This window comes from Nestor notabilis, unplaced genomic scaffold, assembly GCF_000696875.1.
Source record: "Nestor notabilis isolate BGI_N333 unplaced genomic scaffold, ASM69687v1 scaffold26120, whole genome shotgun sequence".
NCBI lineage: Eukaryota > Metazoa > Chordata > Aves > Psittaciformes > Psittacidae > Nestor > Nestor notabilis.
The window spans coordinates 1-24,829 of NW_009911058.1; the positions used below are offsets into that span (position 1 = coordinate 1).

The following is a 24,829-nucleotide window of genomic DNA, read 5'->3' on the forward strand; positions in this document are numbered from 1 at the left end:
GGGCCCGGCCGGGCAAGATGGCGGATGGGGTGTTGAGCCCCGGCGTGAACCTGGAGGCCTTCTCCCAAGCCATCGCCGCTATCCAGGCGCTGCGCTCCAGCGTGACGCGGGTCTTCGACTGCCTCAAGGATGGGATGCGGAACAAGGAGACCCTGGAGGGCCGAGAGAAGGGCTTCGTGGCCGCCTTCCAGGAGAGCCTGCACTCCGTCAGCCGCGACCTGGGGTGAGCAGCTGGCCCTGAGGGGGGCTTCTTCCCTCCGCCTCGGTGTGCAGCCCAGCCCCCGGGGAGGGAGAGGGGTCCCTGGGTCCCTCCCAGCCACCCCTAGGGCCTGGCCCTTAGGAGGTGCCCGGCGGTGCCGTTCTCGCTCCTCGGGAAAGTTTTAGGCAAATAAATGTGAAAACGCTCCGGTTTATTCCTTCCAACATCATGCGTGTTACCGCTTTGTGGTGTTTCGTTCCGGAGTCTCCGCAGGGATGAAACTGCTCCTAATATTTACCTGTTTGCTGTCCTCGTTTTGTTTTAACAAAGGAGCTGTCAGTGGGATGGCGTTGGTGAGGTGAATGCTTTTGGTTGCAGGGAGATACTTCTCTGGTTTTTGAGGTGTTACGTTAAAAAGGAACAAAACCAAAAAAACATCTGACTCATTTTAGACTTACTATTCAGTAGTATCCAAGTGGTTCAAGAATGACCATTTTATTACCAAAGCTTGTAATGCAGGAAAATCACTACACACAAGTATAGTTGTTTAGTACCAGGAGGCGTGTTTCGTGCAGATAGAGACAAACTGTTGAGGCTGATGCTCCATGTGGATCTGCTGGAGGGCTGTTGAGTTCCCTCATATCCTCTGGGAGCCATCAGTGCTGCCCATGAGGTGTCTAAGGGCAGGGTGAGCACAGAAGCACCCTTTCCCAGCACATCTTCTGGCCTCCAGACAGCGAGCCTCCAGGGTCTGGTGTACAAGAATCTGTTTCTTACAAACCATGCTGAGTTTTAGTTCTGATCATGGGAATAGAATTTGCCTGCTTCTTTCCTTCTGTTGGGAAAGGTGGTAGATAATAATGAATGATGTTGTACACAGATTATTATAGACTTTGGTTGTATCACTTTGGGTTTAATTGCTTTCAAGTTGAGGAGGCTTCATGTTTGCCTACTGCTGCTTTGCAGTTTATCATCCAGTATTTCAGTGCTGTGAAGTTCTTGAGCAATCCTTACTACCATACCTGTGAGTGTCTTCATCGTTAACCTTCACCAGTTCCTTTTTCACCATCTCTTCCACAGCACTAGTGGATGTGCTTAGCAGTGCTTTGACCATTTCTTTCCTCATTCTTTACAAGAAAACTCTTAAAATAATTCAGAGTATATTTAATTTGTCTGTTTTGAAACACACTGCTCCCAAATATTGCAATTTATATAGCATCTGTGTTACATATTCTGTTACATGTTTGAGAATCATAGATCTCAAGCAGCAAGGGAATACTCTAAGGTGTATTGAAGTTAATGTTATCAGTAGACTTCAGCTCACATCATGAAAGTATGGACAGGGATCTCCTCAACAAATCCTTAGCTAGTAAGTCTATTCACATTTGTTTAATTGTAATTTATCAGGAAATATTAAGCATATCCATGAGTGTTCACCATGCCAGAGGCTTAGAAAGAATGTAGGCCATGGAAACTGGAAGGAAAGATGATTAATGAAGGAGAATCTTGTGGTGGTGAAGTGTGGAAGTCTTATAACTGTCAGTTCCCTGATTGTTGGTGTTTATGAAAATAAACACCATATTTGCATTATTAAATGCAAATTGGGATAGTTGGGATATTTCTTTACAGAGGTTTTTCAGAAATCACCTTTTGAAGGGTCTGAATCCTGCTTTTAATTTAGTGGAAGTTCTACAGGTCAGAGTAGGGTGTAACATTCAGAAGTCAAAAGGAAAGGCACCTGACCAGTCATGTCACTTGAAAAGCTACATTTTATATGTGTGCAAGGTAGCCAGGCTTTCCTCTACAGCTGATTAATGCAAGTTTTAAAAATTGTTTAACATTTGGTTCTTACTAAATGTAGTCTTTGACAAATGAGAAATCAAACAATAATAGATCATTTCACAATGAGATTTCTTCTTTCCTGTGGGAAAATGGTGCTTGTTATGCTTTAGTTATTTTATGCATGTCTACAAGTGTATAAGTTGCTCATGGAAGTCAGAAGATGCTTCCTTGCCTTAAGAACTTAGAATGCATATACTTGCTTAGAGTAATCACAAACTCTGCAGGACCATCTCCAGGCTTAGTACTAAGGATTATATATCTCTGATATCTGTACGGGCAGATCTGACTTTAAAAAGTGCCATTCTGCTTTCTTTCAGTGAGCTGGAGCGTCTGAGCAACCTAGTGGGTAAACCATCTGAGAACCACCCCCTGCACAACAGCGGACTCTTGAGCCTAGATCCTGTTCAGGACAAAACACCTCTTTACAGCCAACTTCTTCAAGCCTATAAATGGTCAAATAAGGTAACACAATACCTCTGGTTTTGATGTATTTAGTTGTGTGTTCCTACAGAATGTTTGGTTTGTGATACAGTAGACTTCTGAGTGTATGAGACTGTCAAAACCGCTATGTTTTTTATGAAGTGGAGGAGCATAATACGTTCCTAAATGTACTTTCAAGGGTAAAAACGGTGTATTAATTAAGAGGGGACTTTTCTGCAATTCTGAGGTATGCCCTTGTTTTTCAAAGGGGGTGTTAAGTCCAAGCAGAACAGTACTTTCCATGGTGGCTATTTAGCCACCATATGTTCTATTTTTTTGTTTAGTGTATGAATGTACCTAGAACTTAATCAGGTTTGTAAATCTGAAGGTGGATCATACCTATCTATATGACTCTTACTTTATCCTGCACAATTGGTTGCACAAGTAATAGCTTGTTTAATTCTGTTTTCTTAAATTTCAGCTGAGGGTGCAATAATGATCATTCTTTGTGGTTCATGAGATATTGGACATTAGAATTGTTATTTCTTGATGCTTGCAGCTTTGTTTCAATGCTGGGTCAAGCAAATGCCCAATTTTGATCAGGTATTGGATGTGTGGATAAGCTCTTTTGGTGAAGTGGCAGTTCTGGGTGCAAAACGTAGTGAAGTTCATACAGACATAAACAGAAAAGTTTTCTTTAATGTTTGCTCTAAGATGAAAATGTTAATTGGGAGATTAGACTTACCTGACACTTATTTACTACAATTCATACTTGTAGCTGTGGCTGGTTACATATTGTGAGAAGACCCACTTTTAGGTGAAGAATTACAGACCTAACTCTTTGGCTTAGTGCAGTAGAGGTGGGTTGCATGTAACTGTGAAATCAGAGGTATTTGCCAAGAACCTTATTTTACTTTTGCTGTGAGTCACAACACTAGTTCCTTTGTTTCTGAGTGTCTTAAGTTTGCCTGCTCGAGGAGTGCAGAAAAGTACAGTGGGATAACCCAAAACTTTCCCCACAGAAGTGTGTCATCTTGGCAGTGCTTGTTATTTATTAGCACCTGCCATCCTGATATTTACTTACAGTAGTTTACCAAATAGTTTTGCAGATGGTAAAGTTGTCTGTATAATGGAAGCAGCTGTTTGGGAACACAACAGCTTGTCAAATGCATTAATTACATACACATGCAGTTGTAAGGGAACTTTAGTTTTCCAGGTGTTTAACAGAGCTCACAAAGGACAGCTGAAAAACACAGGAAGCTTACGTTGATCTTACCACAAGCAACAGCTCAGTGGTTTTTCTTTTTTGCTTTAGCTTCTTTATGTATCAGTAGAAGTCATGTAGGTATATTACTTTGCTGACTGTGGGTTGCATGGAGGCATGTAGTACCTGTGGAACAGTATTTAGGTCTACTTGATGTGTTTTTTTCTCCCTGCTTTTCAAATTCAAGAAAAGAGATTTTCTTCATTACAATTGAAGTGCTGTTTCCTGGGAGGATGTATATGTGACCTCTAATGTAATAGTGAAGATATAATACTAGATAAGATAAAAATGAGCTATTGTTCTGTATGGGTAATGCAGATAAAGTGTTATTGGTAAGTTAGGAAGTTTGTAGGTTTGTTTCTTTTCCTGTAGACTGTTTAGTAACTGTAGTTGAATTCTGGTTCTAGTAGTTATGTACATCTCATCTGTTGAATTTTTTTGTAATATGAGTTTTATGTCTGAGCAGATGAAATCTAAGATGACAGTACCAGTCGAAGGCTTTCTGTTTTGTGTGTGTGTGGCCTGATACTACTTGGAACAGTCAGGACTGGATGTGCTGAGTGCTGCTGCCTTGCTTCTCGTTACCAGGTGCTTGCTTCTTGCATTATACTGGAATTCAAGGGAAACTACCACAGGGGAGAATGCATCAGCTCTAAGTTTAGATGAAGGGAATTTTAAAAGCACTTACTAGACTGAAATACTGATAAAGTTTTTAAAAGACATTTGACCTCTTATTTGTAATGACACTGGAAAATTGTTTCCATTGCTTTTTGGGACAATTCTATAAACAAGGCCCCCTGTGCTGGCTTTCCTTGTTCCTGGTTGCTGCTTGTTTTCTGAAGTAGACGAGACCATAATCTCATGAATAAGAGCATCATTACATGAATAAGAGCAACTGGGTGTTTCTTGATATTTCTTCTCAATACTGGGTGACAAAGGTGTTTTGTGGGAGAGAAAATGATGATGTGATCAAACCAATATTACGTGCCTATCCATATAGAAAATGTTTAGTAAAGCTTGTGCTTGTGTGGCTGCCTTATCCAATTAGGTTAATGCGGGTGGTCAGAGTAGATGCAGGTTTTGGGAATTCAGGAGTTTAAACTCATTCTTTGAGTGGTATAAACTTTTGGTTTTCATCTGCTGCTTTAGTGAGGTTATTTATTGCCTGTAGTGTGTATCCGTTCATCCTCTTTGCCCTTGGCAAAGCATTTGTATACCCTTGCCCTGTGCATGCCCGAGGCAGTGTCTGTTAAGGTGTTTCCATTGATTCCAGCGAAGCAGAAAATATACAGCATATTTCATGTGCACTGTGCAAGGCAAATGCTGTTGTAGGGCAAGTTTCCCTCTCTTAATGGGGTGTTGTCAGGTAGTTCATGCTCAGCATTTGAACTTTAGTCACTGCTAGAGAGACTGCTTATTTGCTTTTATTTATTTGAAGGGATATGCAAAATGGATCAACTACCAAACCAGCACTGTGGAATTACTCTAACAGACTTAAAGAAACATTTGAGGTTTTTGGATAGCAGCAAACTAAGTCTTAGTCTTCCCTGAGCTGCTGAATGATAGCAGTACTAGCAGAGTTTATTTGCCCAAGTGAAAATAGTCTTCTGTAAGTCACCTTTCCCTGTTTTTTTCTTTGCAGCAAGGAGTTTGTTCTCAGACTTTCAAACAATATTAAGAGCAGTAGAAGTGGGGAAAATTTAGAACAATTGTAGCCACAAACACATGATTTTAACTTGACTGAAGTGCAGTGTTGTATGTTGTATGCTCTGTTGTTTTCAGAACTGCATTTGTCTATTTGCTTTGCTCCAATTCCAACACTTCTATAGTTTGAACCTGTATATGTAGGTGTACATGAGTGGTGGTGGTGGTATGGTTTTCTCATAATGAGATGGTACTTAAAAATCATGATGACTATGTGTTTGGGAAGGCTGTTATCCACCACTTCAAGCAGAAAGTAAAAAAATCAACTTTTCTGACTTTGTAGGATTTACATCAGATTGTTTAATTTACTCATCTCTGAGGAGAAGGTTATGGCAACTTGTGTGTGTATTGTAAATATTCCAACTGAAAAAAGCTGGACAGGAGTTGTCATAAATGAATTTAAAAGTAATACACTGGCAAATACAAAATGGGAAAAAATATTACTGTTCATCTGCATGGTGAAATACACTGCAAAATATTTGGATTTAAATTTGTTACTTCATAGCTTCCTCTTGGTTTTACACAAATTTAAAATCGAACTGTTGAGACTGCCATTAATTAATTTAAAATTATTTTCTGTCATACAAAAGAAGAGAAAAGGAATTTATAGGTTTTGTTTATTAAATTATTTTGATGTGTTCCCTGATAAATTATTTGTATAAATTGTTTGTTGTAGGCCTCAAAAAAGAAATCAATAGAGCCTGTAGAGAAAGTCCAGGCTTGCTATGACTGCCCTTGGTAGCTTAGTATTGATTAGACACAAATATTGAGTTTAATGACAATAAATGGCATTAAATGTTAACCATAGTAGTAGAGGACCACTGTAGAATGAGGGGTTTTTGTTGTCATCTTGATTGTAAAACAAAATGTGCATTCCAAGGAGCATTAATTTTAGATTTTGGATGCGTTCAAACATTTTGAATTTAATGTAGTTTTACAATAGCATGGACAGTGTAACTGAATTATTATGTTGGCAGTTCTTCGGAAGTTCAGGCAGGTGGCCAAGATTTTGTCCTTTCAGGACTTTTTCTACAAAGATGCAGTGTTGTAATATTGTGACATGCTGTGTCATGGAGATCCAGCTTGTTCTGCTGAGATTTCATCCCTCCAAATTGGGAAACATTTTGTCCCCAGGTGTACTGCAGTATCAGTCAGTGACAGATGTATGGTATTGAGGAAAACTGTGTCATGATAACTGATTCATCTGTTTGCCCAGTGCTTCTGGAGGTAGCTCTTGAAGATCATCTGTGCTTGCAGGGGTGAGAGTAGGAAGGTTGGTGGTTTGGGTTGAGATCCTGATATCCTCAGTGAGCAGGAGCCCTGAAGTTATTGAAGTGAAGATTTGACATGACTAAAATCCCCTGGTTTGCTCACAGAAGGGAACAAATGGAAAAAAAAAATGTAAAATAAGATTTGAATTAAAGCAAAGTGATGAGTCCCTACAAGGATATCTCTGTTGCACTCTGAAGAGCACATTTAATCTGCTTTGTAAGAGCAGAATCAGTGCTTTGTAGAGGAAACTGGAGTGGAAAGGATCTTAGGGATTACCAGCTGTGGAGTCCTTTCCTGTGCAGATAAGCCATGGGAGTTTGTATTCCTGTCACTGGAGAAATGAATGATACATGAACTGGTGTTTTCTTGTACACAAGCATAAAATAGGAGATGGGCTTGGATTCTATTCTTGCTTTTCGTATTAATTTTCATTGTAACCTTGAACAGGATGCATGATTTCTTTTCTCTGCCTCATTTTTCTTAGGGATAAAATAGGATAATAATACTTAGCCTACTTCTTGGGAGAGTTTCTAGTCTAAATGTGTCTCAAGTGCATTGGGTTCTTTGGACAGAAATGCTTCGTAGATGCCGAGTATTATACAGCAAGTGACTAATGTTGTTTGCCTGGCAGTTTGGAAAAATGCCCTTTATAGGCTTTTAATTTTGTGTGAATTTAGGCAAATGTTCCAGTAAAATGCCCTTGCTGTTAAGAATTACATTAAATTTTCCCTTTTTTTCCATCTTTTTTCTTAATATGACTAGAAAAACATCTTTTTGCTCCCCGCTGCTCTAGTTATTAATTATTCCTCAGTTGTCTGCCTGGAGAATATTGGCTTTTATTCTTGCAGGATTGATTTTAGTGACCAGCAATGGCAGGAGTGGCAAATCCAGGCAGTGTGCAAATTATCCTTGATATTACAGTGATGGGGGAAAAAAGGCGCTTGAAAAGCTATGATAAGGAAAGAAGTTCTTGCATCAAAACGTAGAACGGGGTGGGTGGGCAGGAATGACAGTAGTCTAAGTAGGGTTTCCTGGAGAAGGAAAATGGTGGGATGTTAAATATTTCTGAGCTATGCAGTGATAGTTTAAAGAAAAAGTGAATATAGTGAGAGGGAAGAATAGTGAAAATAAAGAAAACCATAATGAAAACTGGAAGTTATAATGGTAACAGTAGAAGTAAAGGCAGAATCAGCAGCTGTGGTGTGTTGGATGGGTTTTATTCTCTCAAGAGATCCTGCCTAAAGCAGCATCTGGGATGTTGGGATGGATAAAATCAGTTCTGTCCATCTTCTCTCCTCAGTTGGGAATCCCTGAATCTTCAGCTCCTGGACTTACGTGTTTCTTTGCCTTTGATTCCTATGCTGATTTTGAACAAAAACCCAACCCAGGGCTATCTTAACTATTTTGCTGTTACCATGTATAACTATGAAAGTGTTTTTGATACCTAATAATTGGAACAGAAGGAAATGAAAATTACCCATTTCTTTTATCTTTGCACACCCGGAAAGATGCTGTGGCAGTGAGAATTTGCTGCATATGCTACCTTGTGTCACTGTGCAGGTTAGTTGAATTTCTGTGGCATTTTGGTAGACTGAGGTTAGTTTGTTACTTCAGGAAGAAAACAGTGTTGATGAGTAACTTGTTGCTTAAATTTTTTTGAGAAAAAATTAGCCTTTGATTCTGGGATGTTTGTTATATAGTTTGAATGTTTTATGTCTGTGATCTTCCCACAGTTATAATAGTAATAATTCACACTAGGATGCTATTGTGAAATGAGATGGTATGTGTCCAAACACAATTTTCCTTTCCTACTGGATTTTGTTAGAATACTTTTGTTTCAAATCTGAAGCAGCCCCAGAACATGATATGGTATGTTTCTATTGTTGTTCCTGGTGTTTGTTGTTATTCACAGTATTTTTGCAAGGCTCTGATCAAAATAATGCTGTAAGCAGTACCAGTCTCACTTTTCCTAATTATGGGAAGTGATCTATCAATACACACTATTATAAATCACAGCCCCCTTGTCAGCTGGTGGGAATTATTTAATGCTTTGCAACACCTTTATTTGCTAATGAGTGGGGTTCTTTTCCTCCTGTTTCTTTGATAAGTATTAATGTTCTAGCTGTTAGCCTGTTTCAGGATGGAAGTGATTGATGCTCTATATTAACCAAAACACTTCTGGCCTCTCCTGGTTCTTCCTCCCCTAACTCCTTTTTTCTCTGCAAGAACTCTTCGTGCAGTTCATGCTGGATGGCTGAATTTACCTGATTTGCAAGTCAGCAAATGCTTCCCCTTTCTAAACAAATTGGTTAAAACTGCTTTGTATTAGTAACATGTTTAACAATGTTAAAATTGCTTTGTATTAGTAACAGACTTTGAAGCAAACTAAGCCATGCTGAGACACAGAAATGCAGTATATAGATGAGTAAGTCATGGTACAACCATTAAATCGTCAAAGGCTGAAGTTGAGAAATGAGGCACTGGAATAGGTTGCCCAAGGAACTTGTGAATGCTCCAACCCTGGAGGTGTTCAATGCCAGGTTGGACAGAGCCTTGGGCGACATAGTTTAGTGTGTGATGTCCCTGCTCATGGCAGGGGGGGTGGAACTAGATGATCTTAAGGTTCTTTCCAACCCTAACTATTCTATGATTCTATGACTGGAAATCCATGTTGTCTGGGGATTAATTGATGAATATGTAGGACTGCAGAACAAGAGGAACATTGTAAGAAACCCTTGGACCCAGCATAACTTTGAACTTCATGTTTGCCTGCTATCTCTGCTCTCAGTGGCACAACTGACTGACTTGCTACTGGTGATGAAAGTCTGACTTATCATCTAGCAGAGGGTGACCACCATGAAAGCACAGAGCATGTTTTCAGAGATTCAAAGTTGTGTCTCGCTTTCTTTGAGGCAAATTAAAGATGTTTGTAAAACATTTGAGGACCTTCATATGAAGGGCATTCAAGGAATATGAGCACTAATATAAAATAACTGATACAGGTGATAACCATCCCATTGATATTCTTTATATGGAAAAGATTTGGATTTTTTTTACAGCTTCTAGAGGAAATCAAATAAAAAGGAAAATTTAATGATGTCACCCTGTTGCTCTCTGCTATTGTTGTTGTCAGGTCTTTTTGTGTGACTGTTATTTGTGTTTTTTCAATGCAGAAGTACGCTCATCTCTAATCTTTTTTGGAGTTTTCATTCAGAGTTACTAAAGCTGCCTCCCACAGACAGTTCAGAGTGATATAATTGTTTGAATTACATATAAGCAATTCTTCCCCATTTTGTCTTAGTGAGATACTTACTGTTGATAACTGGGCTACAAAACATGGAAACCACCTAAAAGCTAATAAAATTGAAAATAGTCTGTAAGGAGCTACATGTCATTAGAAGTGCGCTTCAGACCATGGGTTTGGTTACTGCTGCATGGAAAGGTACATCTGGCAAAAATGTATATCTAGCAGTAGTTAATACTGAGCTGCTGATGTTGAAGACATGTAACCCAAAGGTCCATGGCAATTCTTGAAATCCGTCTTGAGGTCAGTGCATACTGGGTTTTATTTTCCTGGGAGGAAGGAATAGTCATGCCCTGCTGGAGTGTTGTTGTTTTGTGGCTCTGATGCTGTGACAGTTGAAGAATGTGAAATAGAAATTACCATGACATCAGTACTCTTAGTGTTGATATCTGTGCATGGTTTTTGGTTTTAACGTAGAGGAAAAAGATGATGTGTTGATCGCGGGTGACCTTTCAGAGCAAATTTGCTCTTTCCAAATTATTCCTGATAATAAAATAGATTTTCGCTTGCTAATTTTAAACAAGTTTTCTGTTCTCCCCAAAGTTGTAAGATTTCACTAGTAACATCAAGCAGGCCATTAAGGAAGTCAGCTCATTGTAGTAGATGTGCTCATTTTGCATTCTTCTGAAACTGTTTTGCAGGTGGACTTTGATTCAAGTGTGGCTGGATATCTGACCCAGCTTTTAGGGATGCTTGAGTTTGGTGTTCTGCTTTCTGAGGCTCTGGTGAATGACTTTTCTATAGAAAACAAAGACTTCTGTTGTAAAGTGCCGCCTCTTGAGAAATGGGCTTGGGTTTGGTTTTTTTTTCTTCACCCCGTTCCCCCTGTAATTATATTCTTCTGCCTTGGGTCAGCTGGGAGTAGAAATGGGGAAAAACAGTATTGTAAATGTAGTACTAGAATTGTCGCCCATGTAATGCTGTGGCTGTGAGGATTGTTTGGTAATTGAACAAACATAATGTAGTTCTAGTAGGTTAAGGAGTGCCACAGTCGAGCAGGTTTGGGGTTGATGGGAGGATAAAGATGAGAATATGAATACTGCACTTGGAGCTGCTTCACTCCAAACTCTATTTTTTTGTTGGTATGTCATCTTTGGTGTGAGCTAGCATTTAAATCTATTTGAGTTGTAAAATCCTGAAGTTCTGCAGATAAAGATGACGTATCAGTACATGTTATCACTTTTTCTGGTATACAAGATTAACCCAAGCATTTACAGTAGTTCATTTTATCTAATTTTAAATGCCTGAGTACAAGGCTTCCACTTGCGCAAGAAACAAAAACGTCAATAAAATCTTTTATCCGCTGACATTTGTTCAGTACACTATGCCTACAAAAAGATGTCCTCTGAATTAAAAAAGAAGATATAATGAAAGCTGATTGATTCTACCAGGTGCTAGTCTAACACATTTCTGATCTCTTCACAGGAAGATCAAAAGTTTATGTATTATCCTGAGCAGCAGTTGTCTTGTGCTCTTTTGTAAGATTCTTGGCTTAGTGTGAAGGATTCTGCCATGCTGTGGTGCTCCACTGAGTATGCTGAGAACTTAAGTACATGAGTTAAATGTTTATCACTGGATGGTGTGAGTAATCTGAAAGGTGAAATGGCACATGACTGCAGTTGTGTGCTTGCCTGGTGCCTTAGTGAGTTAAAAATGTGCATTTGGAGTGTGTGGCTTTTTACATAGAATCATAGAATATCTCCAGTTAGATTGGCTTATTCCCAGATAGGACTTCTGAAGAAGTATATATTCTGACAGACAAGCTGACAGTAATAACTAAGATACTTACTGGGTAGAATTAGTATATGTCATTATTAGGAAAAGTAATGACCATATTGAAATGCTTAAGGATATTTTCAAGACTACTTTTGATTGGGTTGGAAAGCCACATCTTACAGCATGTAATAAAATCACAGGGGTCTTTGATGGTCAGAACTGTGCTTTGGAACAAATAGTTCTATTCGAAACAGATGCCAGGCTTAATTAATTTGGTGGTTGTATTTGGATTCTCTATGCTCCTGGAACTGGCAGTTACACATAGTATAAGAGGTGCTCTGTGTACGGCATGGGCCATTGGACACAAAAGATGTGACATTTTACAGTATATTCAAAAATAGATGTATTTACTTCTCATTATCTGAAACTGCAGTTCCTGTGCAAATCGATATTGAAAATACCCACTAAAAGCCTCCCAGGATCTGCAGGCATGACAGAAAGGAGCTGTATGCATGTACTGTTACTCAAGCGGTGGGTTAAAGTGTATTATTTTAATCTTCTCATGTCAACAGCAATTGAGTGTATTTTCCTTATTGCAACATCCTGTTAGCGCTACAGAAGATTCAGAGAATGGGGAATAGAACAGAAAGAGTCCTGAAGCATCTTTAAACTGTTTTAAGCTGCCCATGGTTTGAAAATATTCAGGAATCTGTGATATGAGCTGTTTGACATTTTTCCTATTCCAAATGCTCAAAGGAATAAATCTACATAAAGAGTGTTCAAAATGAGAGAATCTTTGCGACAACGTCTGGAATCTCAGGATGTTACTTTATTTCTCTCTTTTGGCTGACCACCACGATAGAACAGCTGAATCAAATCCTTTTATGTATAAAATATATTTTTTTTTTTGGGTCTTGACAGCTTGCTTCCAGTTTTAGTCTAATTCAGTTTGAAACAGCTGTTCCTAATCTCTGCAAAACAGTTTTTTGATGGAAATCATGACATTCTCAACTACTGCAGTGTTACTGGGCTCTATCTCATTTCAGAAGTTGGCTTTTCTTTATGTTAAAGGAATTCTTCATTCAGAGAAGATGTCACTTTTGTATCAAATAAGCTGCAGTTAAAAGGATAATAACTTCCTCCTCCCCCCAGGTTATCTCTCAATGAGGTTGGATATATGTTTCTCTTCCTACATGACTTTTAAGAAAAAAACATCACTGTGTGTTTTACCATTAGTTAGATTTTTATTCTGATGTTCCTGCCCTATCCATATGCTTTCAGATGGGTTCTATTTAGAGTTTTCTCTGCAGTTGTCTCTGCACTCAGACTTCACAAGTTCTCTGGCTTGCCTTATGGTTCAGTTTTACTCTGGAGTCAAATCTTGTATTTTCAGAATTTTCAATGTAGCATTTTCAGTTTGCTCATTGCCATCTTTTTTTGGGGGGGCGTGAAGGGAGGAAGGAGGGAGGGATTGGCTGCACTGCTTGGTGTTTCATGTGGAGATTTCGTAGATCATGGAGCTGATAAAGTCTGTAAGCTCTCTTGTGCCTGATAAGGTAAAAGTTAACCTTTAATCTCCAGTTTTCTGGTTCTTTTGGGCGCCCTGGCATATAACATGGAGTGAAGTTAATGACTTTCTGCATAAAAGAACTTGCTGCCTAGTTGACTGTGAACTAAGTGTATGATGATACCATGTGTGAACATTTCTGATGGGGAGGGGGAAGGTTTTGGAAATGGCAGCTTTGACAAGTGTATAATGGGACTGGGGGGACTCTGGAGTTGCACATCCTCTTCTTTCCTCTGTCCAGAGCCTGCTGGATGGGGTTTCACAAGTCATGTCTTCATTTTCCTAACTATAAAATGAGGATTGTGCTACAGAATGAGAAATCTGAGAGCGGTGCTGCGTACGAGTAGGATCACTAGTGGTTGCTGATCTCGCTTCTGAGCCCACTACAGACAAATACCATCTAAAATAACCTCTTTTGGGTTATTTTGTTAAAGCACGATTTAGTAGCTTTACTACTTGAAGTGCTGTTAAATATGTTTTCAGTTTCAAATTCAACGTTTTGCCTGGTAAATACTTCAGAGTGTTTATAGTTCTCCTTGCAATCATTTTTTCCCACAGTCTGAAGAACCCGACTTGGGGCTGTGTTAGGATTAAGTGAGATTACTAGTATCTTCTTTCCATCCCTCTTGTGTACCTCATATGAATACATCCTAATAACTATTGATATTGCATTCATCCTGCAAAAAGCTAAGACCTTTAGTGTCTGCTGATGCTGCAGTTTGGATGTTTTGCTTTTCTTGTAAGTAAAATCAATTGAGACAAATCTTGGTAACTTTTACAGCAAAATAAAATGATTGTGCCACTCAGCCACTGGAAGATTTTTTAAGTATGGGTATGCTCTTAGATCACATACACAGGGTTGTTCCAGCAGAATTGATTGGCTGATCTACTAGATTTAAAGGTCAGCTGTAATCACATTTCAGGAACATTGAAGAAGATATAAAATTGCTACTATGCTTTTCTGGGTCATATACCCGCTTCTGGTGCTCTTTGCTTTTCTCCTGTACATCTTAATTTACTCAGCTAGAGCATCAATACATAAAGGGCACAAGTCAATGTGCTTGCTTTCTCCTGTCGATGAGGGAGCTAGTTAGTTGTATTTCCTCCAAGCCAGTATCTTCTCTCTGGAAGACCTGAGGTGGAGAGGAGTCGTCCACTACACTCCACAGGTACAGAAGAAACAATTCTCCTTCGGGGGAAGGCTGTGAGGAGAGTTGCAGTCTAGCTGTCTTGTTAGGTGATCCATTCAGTTGCTAGAGTTGGTGCATCCAAGGGATGATTTTGTCTGTTCAAAGTGCAGCACAGATGGGAAATAGTTGACATAACCCTCTTAATGTGTGGAGGGAGTTGCTTGTGGGGAATGGAAAGAACATCTCATTAGAAGTGCTTTATGCAGCAGGTTGATATAACACAGATGTCCATAGAGACCAAGCAGCTCAGGAATATTATGTCTTGTAAATACAGTGTTTCAAAATCATGTTTCTGTGTTACAGACAACCATATTTGCATACAGAGGTGAATAAAGTCCTTGTTAATTTTTTTGGAAGAACCCAAATTGAGACAACTGCTTTTCCATAACACAGGTTGCATGCACTAAAAGCAGCAAGGACAAAGAACGTTGACCATCTTGGATACAGTTCACTTTCCCTCCAACAAAGCAGAAGGAGTTTGACGTGAAAAAGGGATTGATGGAAGGGGGAAAGAAGGTTTAATTAAAGTTGATAAACCAAAACACATTATTCTTCATGATTTTTCCCTCATGAGCCATATTATTGCTATATTAATTTGAAAGGACTTTGTTTATTGTGAAATTTTGCTCTTTTCCTGAAGTGATAAACTTGTTACCCTTCAGTGTAGATCTTCCATAGAGCAACAGAGGAGAAAAAGTGTTTAAAATGGAATAGACTTTAATGGTGGCATGAGAACTGTTCTGGGATCAGAGAATGCTGCATCACAAATGCTTTTAGCAAATCTTCAAACAAATTTCAAAGTAAATTGATGATTTTGGGCAGCTAGTAAATGCATATTTGATGGTGGTTGTGCTGTAGTAAGGGGTTAGCATTAACAGTAAACCAAAAGACAATTCTTTCAGTCACTTCCCCATCAAAAAAGCTGTGGTAAGGAATGTGTTTCAAAGCATATTTGTAGTAGAACTCCCAGAGTCTAAATTAACTCAGTGTACTGTCCTTAGTGCATTTTCATATGTGCTAACTTGCAAAATGTAGTAATTCCCAGCTGTATAGAAATGAAAGGTCTGTGGCTTTGCTGTAAGCATCCATGACCTGCTTTTAAAATAGACACTAACATACAGCAGTGGCTGGAGACGCTGCTTGAGTGGACTGAGGAGACATTTCTTGTGCATTTTTTTAAGGTGGCCTTTTAGAGAGTCTTGCTTTGATGGCCCCCTAACGTCAGTATGCGTTTTGCTTTGTCAGCCACAATGTGAAGTCTGGGAAACTAATGTCTTATGTTCACTACGCTTATGGTAAATATGGAAAGAATATTTCTTTAAATAAATAATGGCCCAGGCAAAGTTTTCAGAGGCTTGCGTGATCAAATGGGAGCAGCAGCAAATCCTTAGTGATTTTCCCAGTGGCTGCTCAAGTCATACAGCGCATTTACTGACCAATTCGGTTTATCTTTTCTTGCAAGTTGCTTAAGTCCATGTTATTTTTTTAACCCATGATGATGTCTGTCATTAAAAGGCTACTTATGGAAACAGTGAATTTTCAGCTGCCAATGTAAAATACCCATTAGAAAAGGGAAAGAAACCCCCCTTTATTATCAGAAGTATTTGAGCAAAGAAGGTGACTTTCCCCTTTAAACAACCTGCTTTATCATAGGGAAGTTGCATAGGAAGAAGAATCTTACGCTTGGGTTTGAAGGTAGGTTTTCACTTGTGCTCTGATTCCCTAAAGAGAGCATATATATCTATATATATATCTATATGTATTATGAAATTCCTGTGGTCAGAGAGTTTATAATGATTTGGCCTTTATGAAAAGTTGCAAGTTAGATTTTTAGATTATTAGAAGTCTTTGCATGACTGCTTTATTGCTTAGTCATGATGGCCTTGAAATATAATACTTAAAACAAGTTAGTTTGAGCTCCTTATGCATTTGTCAAGAAGCCCTTCAGCAGTTCTTCACGTGTTTATACTTGCATGTGCACTGCGAGTCCATTGCCTCTGAGTATGTCCTCAAGGTCCAAACCAGGACTTCACTTGAGCTGAGCCAGCTGCTTGTCTGCTCCACCATGTAACTGGAAAATTCCCTTGGTTTTGTTCCACAAATGAAAGGAGTCTGCTAGAAAGAAAACCAGCAAATGAAACCCCCACAGTTTGGTAGTGCTGCCCAATGGCAGTCTGTGCCATCTCCATGGTTTTGAGCCTTCGTTATGCAGCTTTTACTCAGCACACTTTTATTTAAAGCAGATCTAAAAGTAGAACTAAATAGCTGACGTTCAGAGCTGTTCAGTAGGATGAAGAATTACTGGGAAGGGGACGGGACAGGAAGAGGAATGCTACTGATGCCAAGTGGATTAGGCTCATTTATTTGCACAGAACTGTGTGGGACTGTCCAAAGAACTCCGGATCATGCTTTGTCAAGGAGTATAAGCTACCTGGAATAGGTAGTTCTATTTTGTTTTACACTCGTTTACTTTTGTTTTGTCTTGTAGCCTGAAATGGTGCATTCGGTTTGCTGTGGCTGTTGCAACAACCAGACACACTATTGCCACTACATTATTGCAGCATCCCTGTGCCGATTGAGCCATCTCCATATTGCAGAGCCATCTGTTTTCCTTACTGTCCAAGCATTAGGCTCAGTAGTATAAATTACTAACTGCTCCATGGCTTTCAATTGTTCCTGTTTGTTTAGTGTGCCACCAGCAAGTCTTCAGCTCTTCAGTACTGTTTATAAGTTTTCCTTGCTCTTTTATGTCTTAATGCCTCAGGCAAAAACTATAGTTGAGTTGTTGGTCATTCATGTTGCTGAATTATTGGCCTCATAAGATAAACTTTGGGAGGTAGGTAGTGTCCTCATTACAAAAGATTTCCTAGCTAGAGAAGTTTTAGAAACAAGATAAAAAAAACATGGTTTGCTAAAAGCTGTGTTTTGCTCCTCCGCTGCCCCAGTTTCCTTAAACATGCACCAGTTTGTCATGTAGCTGGTGATATGATCTCATACAGAGAGATCCTTTTTGGCTGTGTAAGTACATGCACTGCTGAAGAGTTAAGGATGCTTTTGGAAAACTTAATGCTGAATTTATCAGCTTGCGTCTGTTTTGAAACCTAATTATAATGTAATGATTCTGTACTTGCTTTAATTCAATTTCCTTGTCTGTCTTTGAGACCAGAAAGATGCAGATTTGTGGTTTGTTTTTTGTTGTTTTTTTTTTTTTTTTTTTATTTTATGTGTAATCTGTTTTTACATTCTCAATTTGCCGTTCAGACTAAACTGTTTACTTCCAAGAGTTCTCTGATGTTCTGCATCCACCACAGCTAAAGTGCCGGGCATTGTGGTGTGTTTAACTCCACAAGGTATTTGTTTCTGGGCAGCTGAAAAACTGTGGGAGGAGAAGGGTTTGCTTTGGCTTTTGAGGTGAGAAAGGTAGGAAAGAATAAGTGAGGATATAGGATACAGCATTTTGTGGCTGTTCAGGAGTGATATTATGGAGGGTGACAGACTGTGTATATTGGATGCATTGTGATTCTGTGGTAAACAGTTGATAAGATGAGGTGGATACCAGTTCACAGTAGGGTGGTGCTGGCAATGGGAAAGATTGGAGAAAAAGGTCAGTAGTATCCATTCGTTCTGACCTTAGGGCTTCTAGGCGTTGTGGCCTTCAGAGAGAAGAGTGAAGTAGTTGAAACAATTACAGAAGTTTGTCTTACGATTTGGGGGAGGAAACACAGCTTTTGGTCGTATGAAGCTGTATAGGAGAATTTTCTCTACCAGTTCAGTATTACCTTGCTTGTAGCTCTGTGGTTGTTAGTGCTCTTAATTTACCTTCCAGTAAGTATGCCTGCTAAGCCACAGTGGCCAGCCACATTACCTTGCTATTTATTTTCCTTATGGTGACCACCTGAAGCAATAGATTGATGTCTGCAATTTTTACTTCATTAATAATGAAGTCCACAAAGCAGTGAGAGGAATGTCTGTCTAGTTGGTGCCTTAAACTGTAGTAGTGAGGAGCTACTGGTTTTTGATCCAGTAAGTGTCTTAATGATTATTAAGGTACAGAAATAAGGTATGTCCATATTTAGATGAGGAGTTGAAATGTCTGTGTGTTAGGTAATAGACATTTAAGTGTTAATCGGGTTATTGCAGAGCTCTTGCAAGACAGCCGATGCATGGAAAATCAAATGTCTGTCAGTCTCCTTTGCAATCCGTAAAAAGTAATCATTTAGGTTTTCTTGTGGCTTTAGCTGGGTCCCACAGCAACTTAGAAATGTCTCAGTCTCAAAGTCTTAAAACTCCTCTGATAACATCAGTGCAAATTCCTTATAAGCTAAATAAGGAATCTGTAGTGTTTATCACTTCCAAAAAGTATGGCAATTAGTGATAGGAGTACTGTAGGGCTTGTGTGGGTAGGGACATTTCATGCCAAACACAGTGACAGCTGCAAGTCTGGTCTTCAGAAACCTGTGTTCAGCCCTGACTATCATTCTCCTTCCCCTCTATTCCTATTTTAAGTCCAGTAAAGAGAAGCATATGTTTTCTTGCATCAGCTACATCAATGTTACCTTGTGAAGCATGACAAGGGTATGTGTTTATGTGGCAAAAGAGGAATTCTCAAATTGTTTGAGTTGTCTTAAACCTGCTTTTTTCCTCCCAGGATACGTTAAAGATTTCTGTGATATACACGGTTAAATTTCTATTCATGTAGGTATGTGTGTTGATGCCACATTGATGCTCCTGAAATTGGTACTGTTATATTATTAATATTGCAGATCATGCCAAGAAGGTGTCTTGCATTTAATATAGAACATAAGAGGGTTTGCCTACCCCATATGAAAATCTCGAATTGGAACTGAAGGTGCTATAAAAATTTAAAAGGGACAAGGTCAGCCTGAAAATTGCATGTGTTAAAAAGCAGAAAACGATCTATTTTTTTATCAACAGATTTCTTTACCTCTTAGTACCTGTGCTAATAACATTTTCAGTTATTAACAGTTTAAAATGTGTTTAAGCATTATTTTAATTGTAAAACTACTTAGTTACTGTTTGCCTAGGTGCCTGTTAATTTTGGGTTTTCTAGTTGAGAGACATGACAACTGATCAAAAGCATTTTGGTTCCTCTGCTGCTTCTGTATGATCAAAAAAGTTCAATTCTTTTCACTCAGAAAAGAGGATGACTCACTCTGTGCCACTATCTTTATTGAGGAGGAAAAAGTGAATAAGAGGGTTCTTCATAATAGCAAACAAAGACAAAACAAATTCAGTAATGAAAATAGAAATTTGACAACTACTGCAGCTGAGGTGTGTAGTTTGAACACTTGTGGTAATTAAACACGAAGAATTGGAGAACAGTATGGGACTACTTTCTCCATGGAAAGGTGAGCACATGCATATTCTGTTTTTTCTAAGTATGTTTGCTAAATTCTAAACACGGATGTAACTTGAATTAGGTTAGAGGCAAGACTGAATGTTCACAAAGGTTCTTTCAGATTGACTTAATATTTCCTAGGGAGCTTGTGGATCAACTTCAACCATCCAGACTATTAATCAAGAGTTTGGTGCTCTGTTCTGTAGTCACTAACTATGTGTGTCCTAACTTGAGGACTTGGGATGAGAAGGATCTGTATCCATGTGAACGTGCTGTCTTCCAGAGCATAGGTTCGAATCTGAAGGTTCGGAATCTCAGTTTTTAACTCAGTTTCAGAGAATAGCTGGCAAGATGTGCTGCACTTCCAGTTAGTAGCTGATCAAGGCAGAAAGTTGTGTTGAACTAATCCTTTATTTCAAGTGATAGAAGTGGGGATAGAGAATTCCAACCTTGCCGTGACCTGGCTTAAAGCATTTTCTGGCTGCATTGAAAACTTGCTGAGCACCTGACTACAGTTAATATCTATAGAAACTCTACTACAACTATAGTAAGTAGTAAAAACATTTAGTAAAAAATCTGAGTTTCCCCAGATCCACACCCAGCATGAGTGGAATAAAAATTGTGAAGGTAAATTTAACAGTATTTGTAAAGAAGCAAGATAAAGCAGGAAAAATATCATGGAAGACATCTGAGAAGATAAGTGTGGGCATTGTGTGAAATACTGTAAATAACATTCTGTGCATGAAAATGGTGCTGAATAACTGCCTCTTCATCCATGAGATCCTGCAGACTGGTAATTTGAGGTCTTTTGGGAAGAAGCACATAATCAAAGTCTGAATCCTTTAGCATAAGCAGACTGATTTAGATTGCATAGACAATATGAATTCAAGCATTTCCTAGTTATTGAATTCTTCATTTGTAACCTTAATGTCACTTGTTTAGCATATATAACAATATATGGAAAAACCACTGCCGCTTTCCTTGAATATGAAATGTTTCTGGGGTCAAGACAAAAGCTCAGATCTCACTGCAAACGGAGTGTTATAAATGCAATAAAAAACTTTTGGAGTGGCTTTCTTCCTTTTGGTTCAAGTGACAGAGGGGTAAATAAAATAATAGGTGTGCCCTGTCAGCTGTTGACCAAGTTTCTCGTGGCATGTCTCTCCTTTGGCATGCATGTAGCAGCAGCGCATTTTAGCAGCTCGCCTACAGCATCCACCTCCTGACAGCAAAACTTGTCAATAGAAAAGCATTCAGTGCTTCATTATTTCTACAACCTGAGTGCATTTGCAAATTAATTGATGTGTGGGAGGAAAGGCATCTGCTATTGTAGAAGCCCTTAACTGTAGCAGCAAAACTAGGAATAAACTGGTTAGCTGTAGTGAGCTGTCGCAGGTGTTGGAGCCTCTAAAGTGGCATCTTGTCCATTTTTTTTTTCCTTGTCTTTCGTATTATTTTTTTCAAAACCCAAAGCAAACTGCTCACTGAATTGTGGTTATGGAAACAAACAGCACGATAAAGATAATACCATATATACCTCTATATAGTTAGTTAACAACTAGTTTCATATTTCTTGCTGGCTCAGCACCAAACGAGAGTTTTAATTAGGCCTGTAATGAATGACTGGGAGCATTTTAAAGCCTATTAATCTTGTGGTGTAATTGAGTTAATTATAATATCATTATAAGCTCCCATGAAAATAGTATGAAGTGTATTCCATTTGTTTTGCTCCAAAAGCCAATCGCCTGGCTTCATCTGAAGTACTCCTACTGCAAGTCTTCAACACTGACAGAGAAAACTGTAAAACTGCTTTATGTGCCATCCCACTGAACCCTTCTGCTCAGTGCATTATCCTGGTCCTGATCCTGTGCTCTCCAGGCTGCTTGTTACCTGTAAAGTGCATGTAACTTCTTGCAATGGAGTGTGTCTTTTTTAGCTTCCATTGCACACCGTGGCATTCCTTGTTTTTTCCGGTTTCTGATCATTTAGCTTCCCCGAGCGTGGCAGATGAGAGTAAGAATATGGGATCTATTTTCAGAAATAAAGATTCCAGCAGCTTTCGAACTGTTACTCTTTGTGCTGTGGTAAAAAAATGTGTAGCAAAAGAGGTGTTTTTGCAAAGCATATGGCTTTTACACCAGTTCAGACTACAGCAAGTTTTGGATTTGGTTGTAAAACATCTCTGTGCTTTTTGCACTCTCTAGTCAGAGTGTGACATCTTCAACAGATGGACAGATAAACTTTCCATAATCCATGCCTTTCCTTTCAGAAGAAGAGATGAGATTCTCGTTTGTAAAAGTTGTTGAGGAAAACCTGATCTGTATAAGTCTGTTGTGTGCTTCGATGTTGGGGTGTGAAAATCTGATGGATGTGCAGCGAAGTTACTGGTAATTTTGGGTCTGTCAGATGTAAGGTCAGTCCTGCTTTTGTACATGCTTTGAGGCTTACTATCATAGAATCACAGAATGGTTTGGGTTAGAAGGGACCTTAAAGCTCATCCAGTTCCAACCCCCTGCCATGGGCAGGGACACCTTCCACTAGAGCAGGTTGCTCCAAGCCCCTGTGTCCAACCTGGCCTTGAACACTGCCAGGGATGGGGCAGCCACAGCTTCTCTGGGCACCCTGTGCAGCGCCTCAGCACCCTCACAGGGAAGAGCTTCTGCCTAATATCTAATATGAACTACCCTTTTTGAACTTAAAGCCATTCCCCCTTGTCCTATCTCTACATGCTCTAGTAAAAAGTATTAGAGCATTTGCTTTATGTATTTTCAGAACCATGCACCTTAATTGTGGAACAAGCATGTTGCTCAGACCCACCTTCTCTCTGTTTCGGCTAATACACTGTCTTGTTTGGGTTTTGTAACCCTGCATTATCAAGATTGTTTTGGTTTAGTGTTTTTGAATTCTACAATCAATAGTTGTTTCCAACCTTAATTAACCTGCTGGGATGGTAGAACTGCCTTATTTTCTAGCAGTAACTTTGCTGGTCACAGTTCTGTATTTTCCATCCTCTTGACTATTACAGATTTTCTAAATAGCTTAGAAATGCCAACTTGTGATGTATGGGCTACTTTAACATTTCTTTGATTTATGTGCACAGTGCTGAAAAAAAGCCAAGAAAGCATATTATTCTGGGGAAAAAAATGTTGCCAGTCTTCAGTTATTTCAGTCTTAGTTAAAAGTTACACTTTTATCAATCAAATCTGATAGATTCTTTTTACATTCCTAGAACCATTCATAACTTAACTCTTTGAAGTCTAAAGAAATAATCAGACTAAATGTCTACTTCTTTTTGTATGTCTAACTGCAAATACCTTTCAAACTGCTTTTTTACATTTGGCTTTTTCATGCATTACACTTTGGTCATCTGAAATTAGAGACATTCAAAAATCCCTAAGGGTAGGGGTTTATTTAAAGCAAAGCTTGGCCATATGTTGCTATTATCAATAGTACATTGCAGACTTGTATATGAACACCCATTTTGGTCTCTAGCAGTATGGAGTAAGAGGATTTCTCTACCTTGTATACAGATGACAAGGATTCCAGATTTATGATTATCCAGCTGCTCATATCAGTGTCTTCATGAAATGCAGAGCTGTTTTTTTAAGTCTGGTGTTCTGTTTCAGATAAAATCCCTGGAAGTCCATGTTGGGAGCCATAAATGGCTATTCTGAAGGGGTTGGGAAAAAAACAGTTGAGTTTTAATGTAGAGTTCTTTGTTAATATGTAATATTGTTTTAGTTGGAGAAAATATTCAGTGACACCTCTTGGAGAAGGAAGAGCTTGCCTGGCTGCGAGCGATCAGCAGGATTGCTCTGTCTCCCAGGAGCCAATGTCAGGTTGCAGACAGGATTCAGATGTACATCATTAATTTTTGAATACAGAAAACTTGAGTAAGGGCAGAAAAGCTCTTTTTTAATTGGATTGGAGGTGGGGGGAACTTTCAGATTCTGTTGACCATCACATTTCACCATTCTGCTTGGAAGTACAGGGGTTATTATGGTGGTGTTTTTTTCTCCAGCAAGTATTCTAGAGATGTCCATTCAGTGTTAAATGTGATGTTTTCAAGGGGTAAAATGATGTGTTTCTTTTTGTCATCCTCCAGAATACAACCAATCTTTAACTTTCACCTACAGTGACTCTAGGGTTAGTCTGTGCAAAAATGGGTGATGTTACATGAGAAGGTGGGAGTTTAAACCTCTTCAACCACTCCAGAAGTGACCTTTACCAGTTGCCACTATTTATGTATGAATGCTTTCTGTGGGCTACTTCTACACTGTATTGGAAGGAGTATAAAATTAATCCATCTAAGAATATTCTGAAGCTGTAGTAAGGATGTTCATATAGAGAAATAGGCCACATACATTCTGTTCCAGATCTGCCTGTCCTGCTTCAGGCTTTAAATTGTTTGTCCTTGCTCGTAGGCTGGAAATTAGCATTCCCAGCAGCATTGCTTCGGGACAGCTGCTGGATGGAAATAAAGAGGATATTAGCAAAAGTAACCATTTAAGGAAGACTTCTCTCCTAATTTGGCAAGTTCAGCACAGTTTAAACCATATTCATGTAACTCCTGCTGGCATGGGACTGTGATCACCTCTAGTAGAAGAGCGTGGTGATGCCTGGTGTAGCCTGGCAGAGCGTATCCATCTGCCCATGGTGTGTGTACCTGTGGCAGGATGAATTGCGTGCTGAAGTTCTTGTCTTCAATCACAGGTTCTGCCCTTAGATAGGCCATGGGAGATCAGTAAAGCCAGGTTCCCTGTGCTGGCAGATGGACCTGTGGCTTGACTAATAGCTGGTGTCTGATATTCAGTTATGGGGATTTGGTAGTCTGAGTATCTTGTGCATTTTAATTATTGTGCAAGTGACCAAAGCTCAGGAAAGGCATTTAACAGAAGTTAAAATAATTAATGAGTTGGGGCGGAGGGGGGGGAAATGAGCAGCACAAGTAGCAGCCAAGGTCATTACTGCTATGTTGTTTATCTGATCATG

At 39.2% G+C, this 24,829-nt stretch overlaps 1 protein-coding gene across 2 annotated transcripts in view; it reads left to right on the forward strand.

Moving 5' to 3' along the window:
- The first annotated feature begins 7 nt into the window (after positions 1-7).
- Positions 8-24,829, forward strand: part of MED27 (mediator complex subunit 27) — an 86,073-nt gene continuing 61,251 nt past the window's right edge. The window contains exons 1-2 of one of the 2 annotated variants that reach the window (XM_010012914.1): positions 8-223; positions 2,359-2,503. In XM_010012914.1, coding sequence (XP_010011216.1) covers positions 18-223; positions 2,359-2,503 — 351 coding nt within the window. In that variant the 5' untranslated portion in view covers positions 8-17. The remainder of the gene's footprint in view (positions 224-2,358; positions 2,504-24,829) is intronic. The other variant, XM_010012920.1, reaches the window with a different exon arrangement.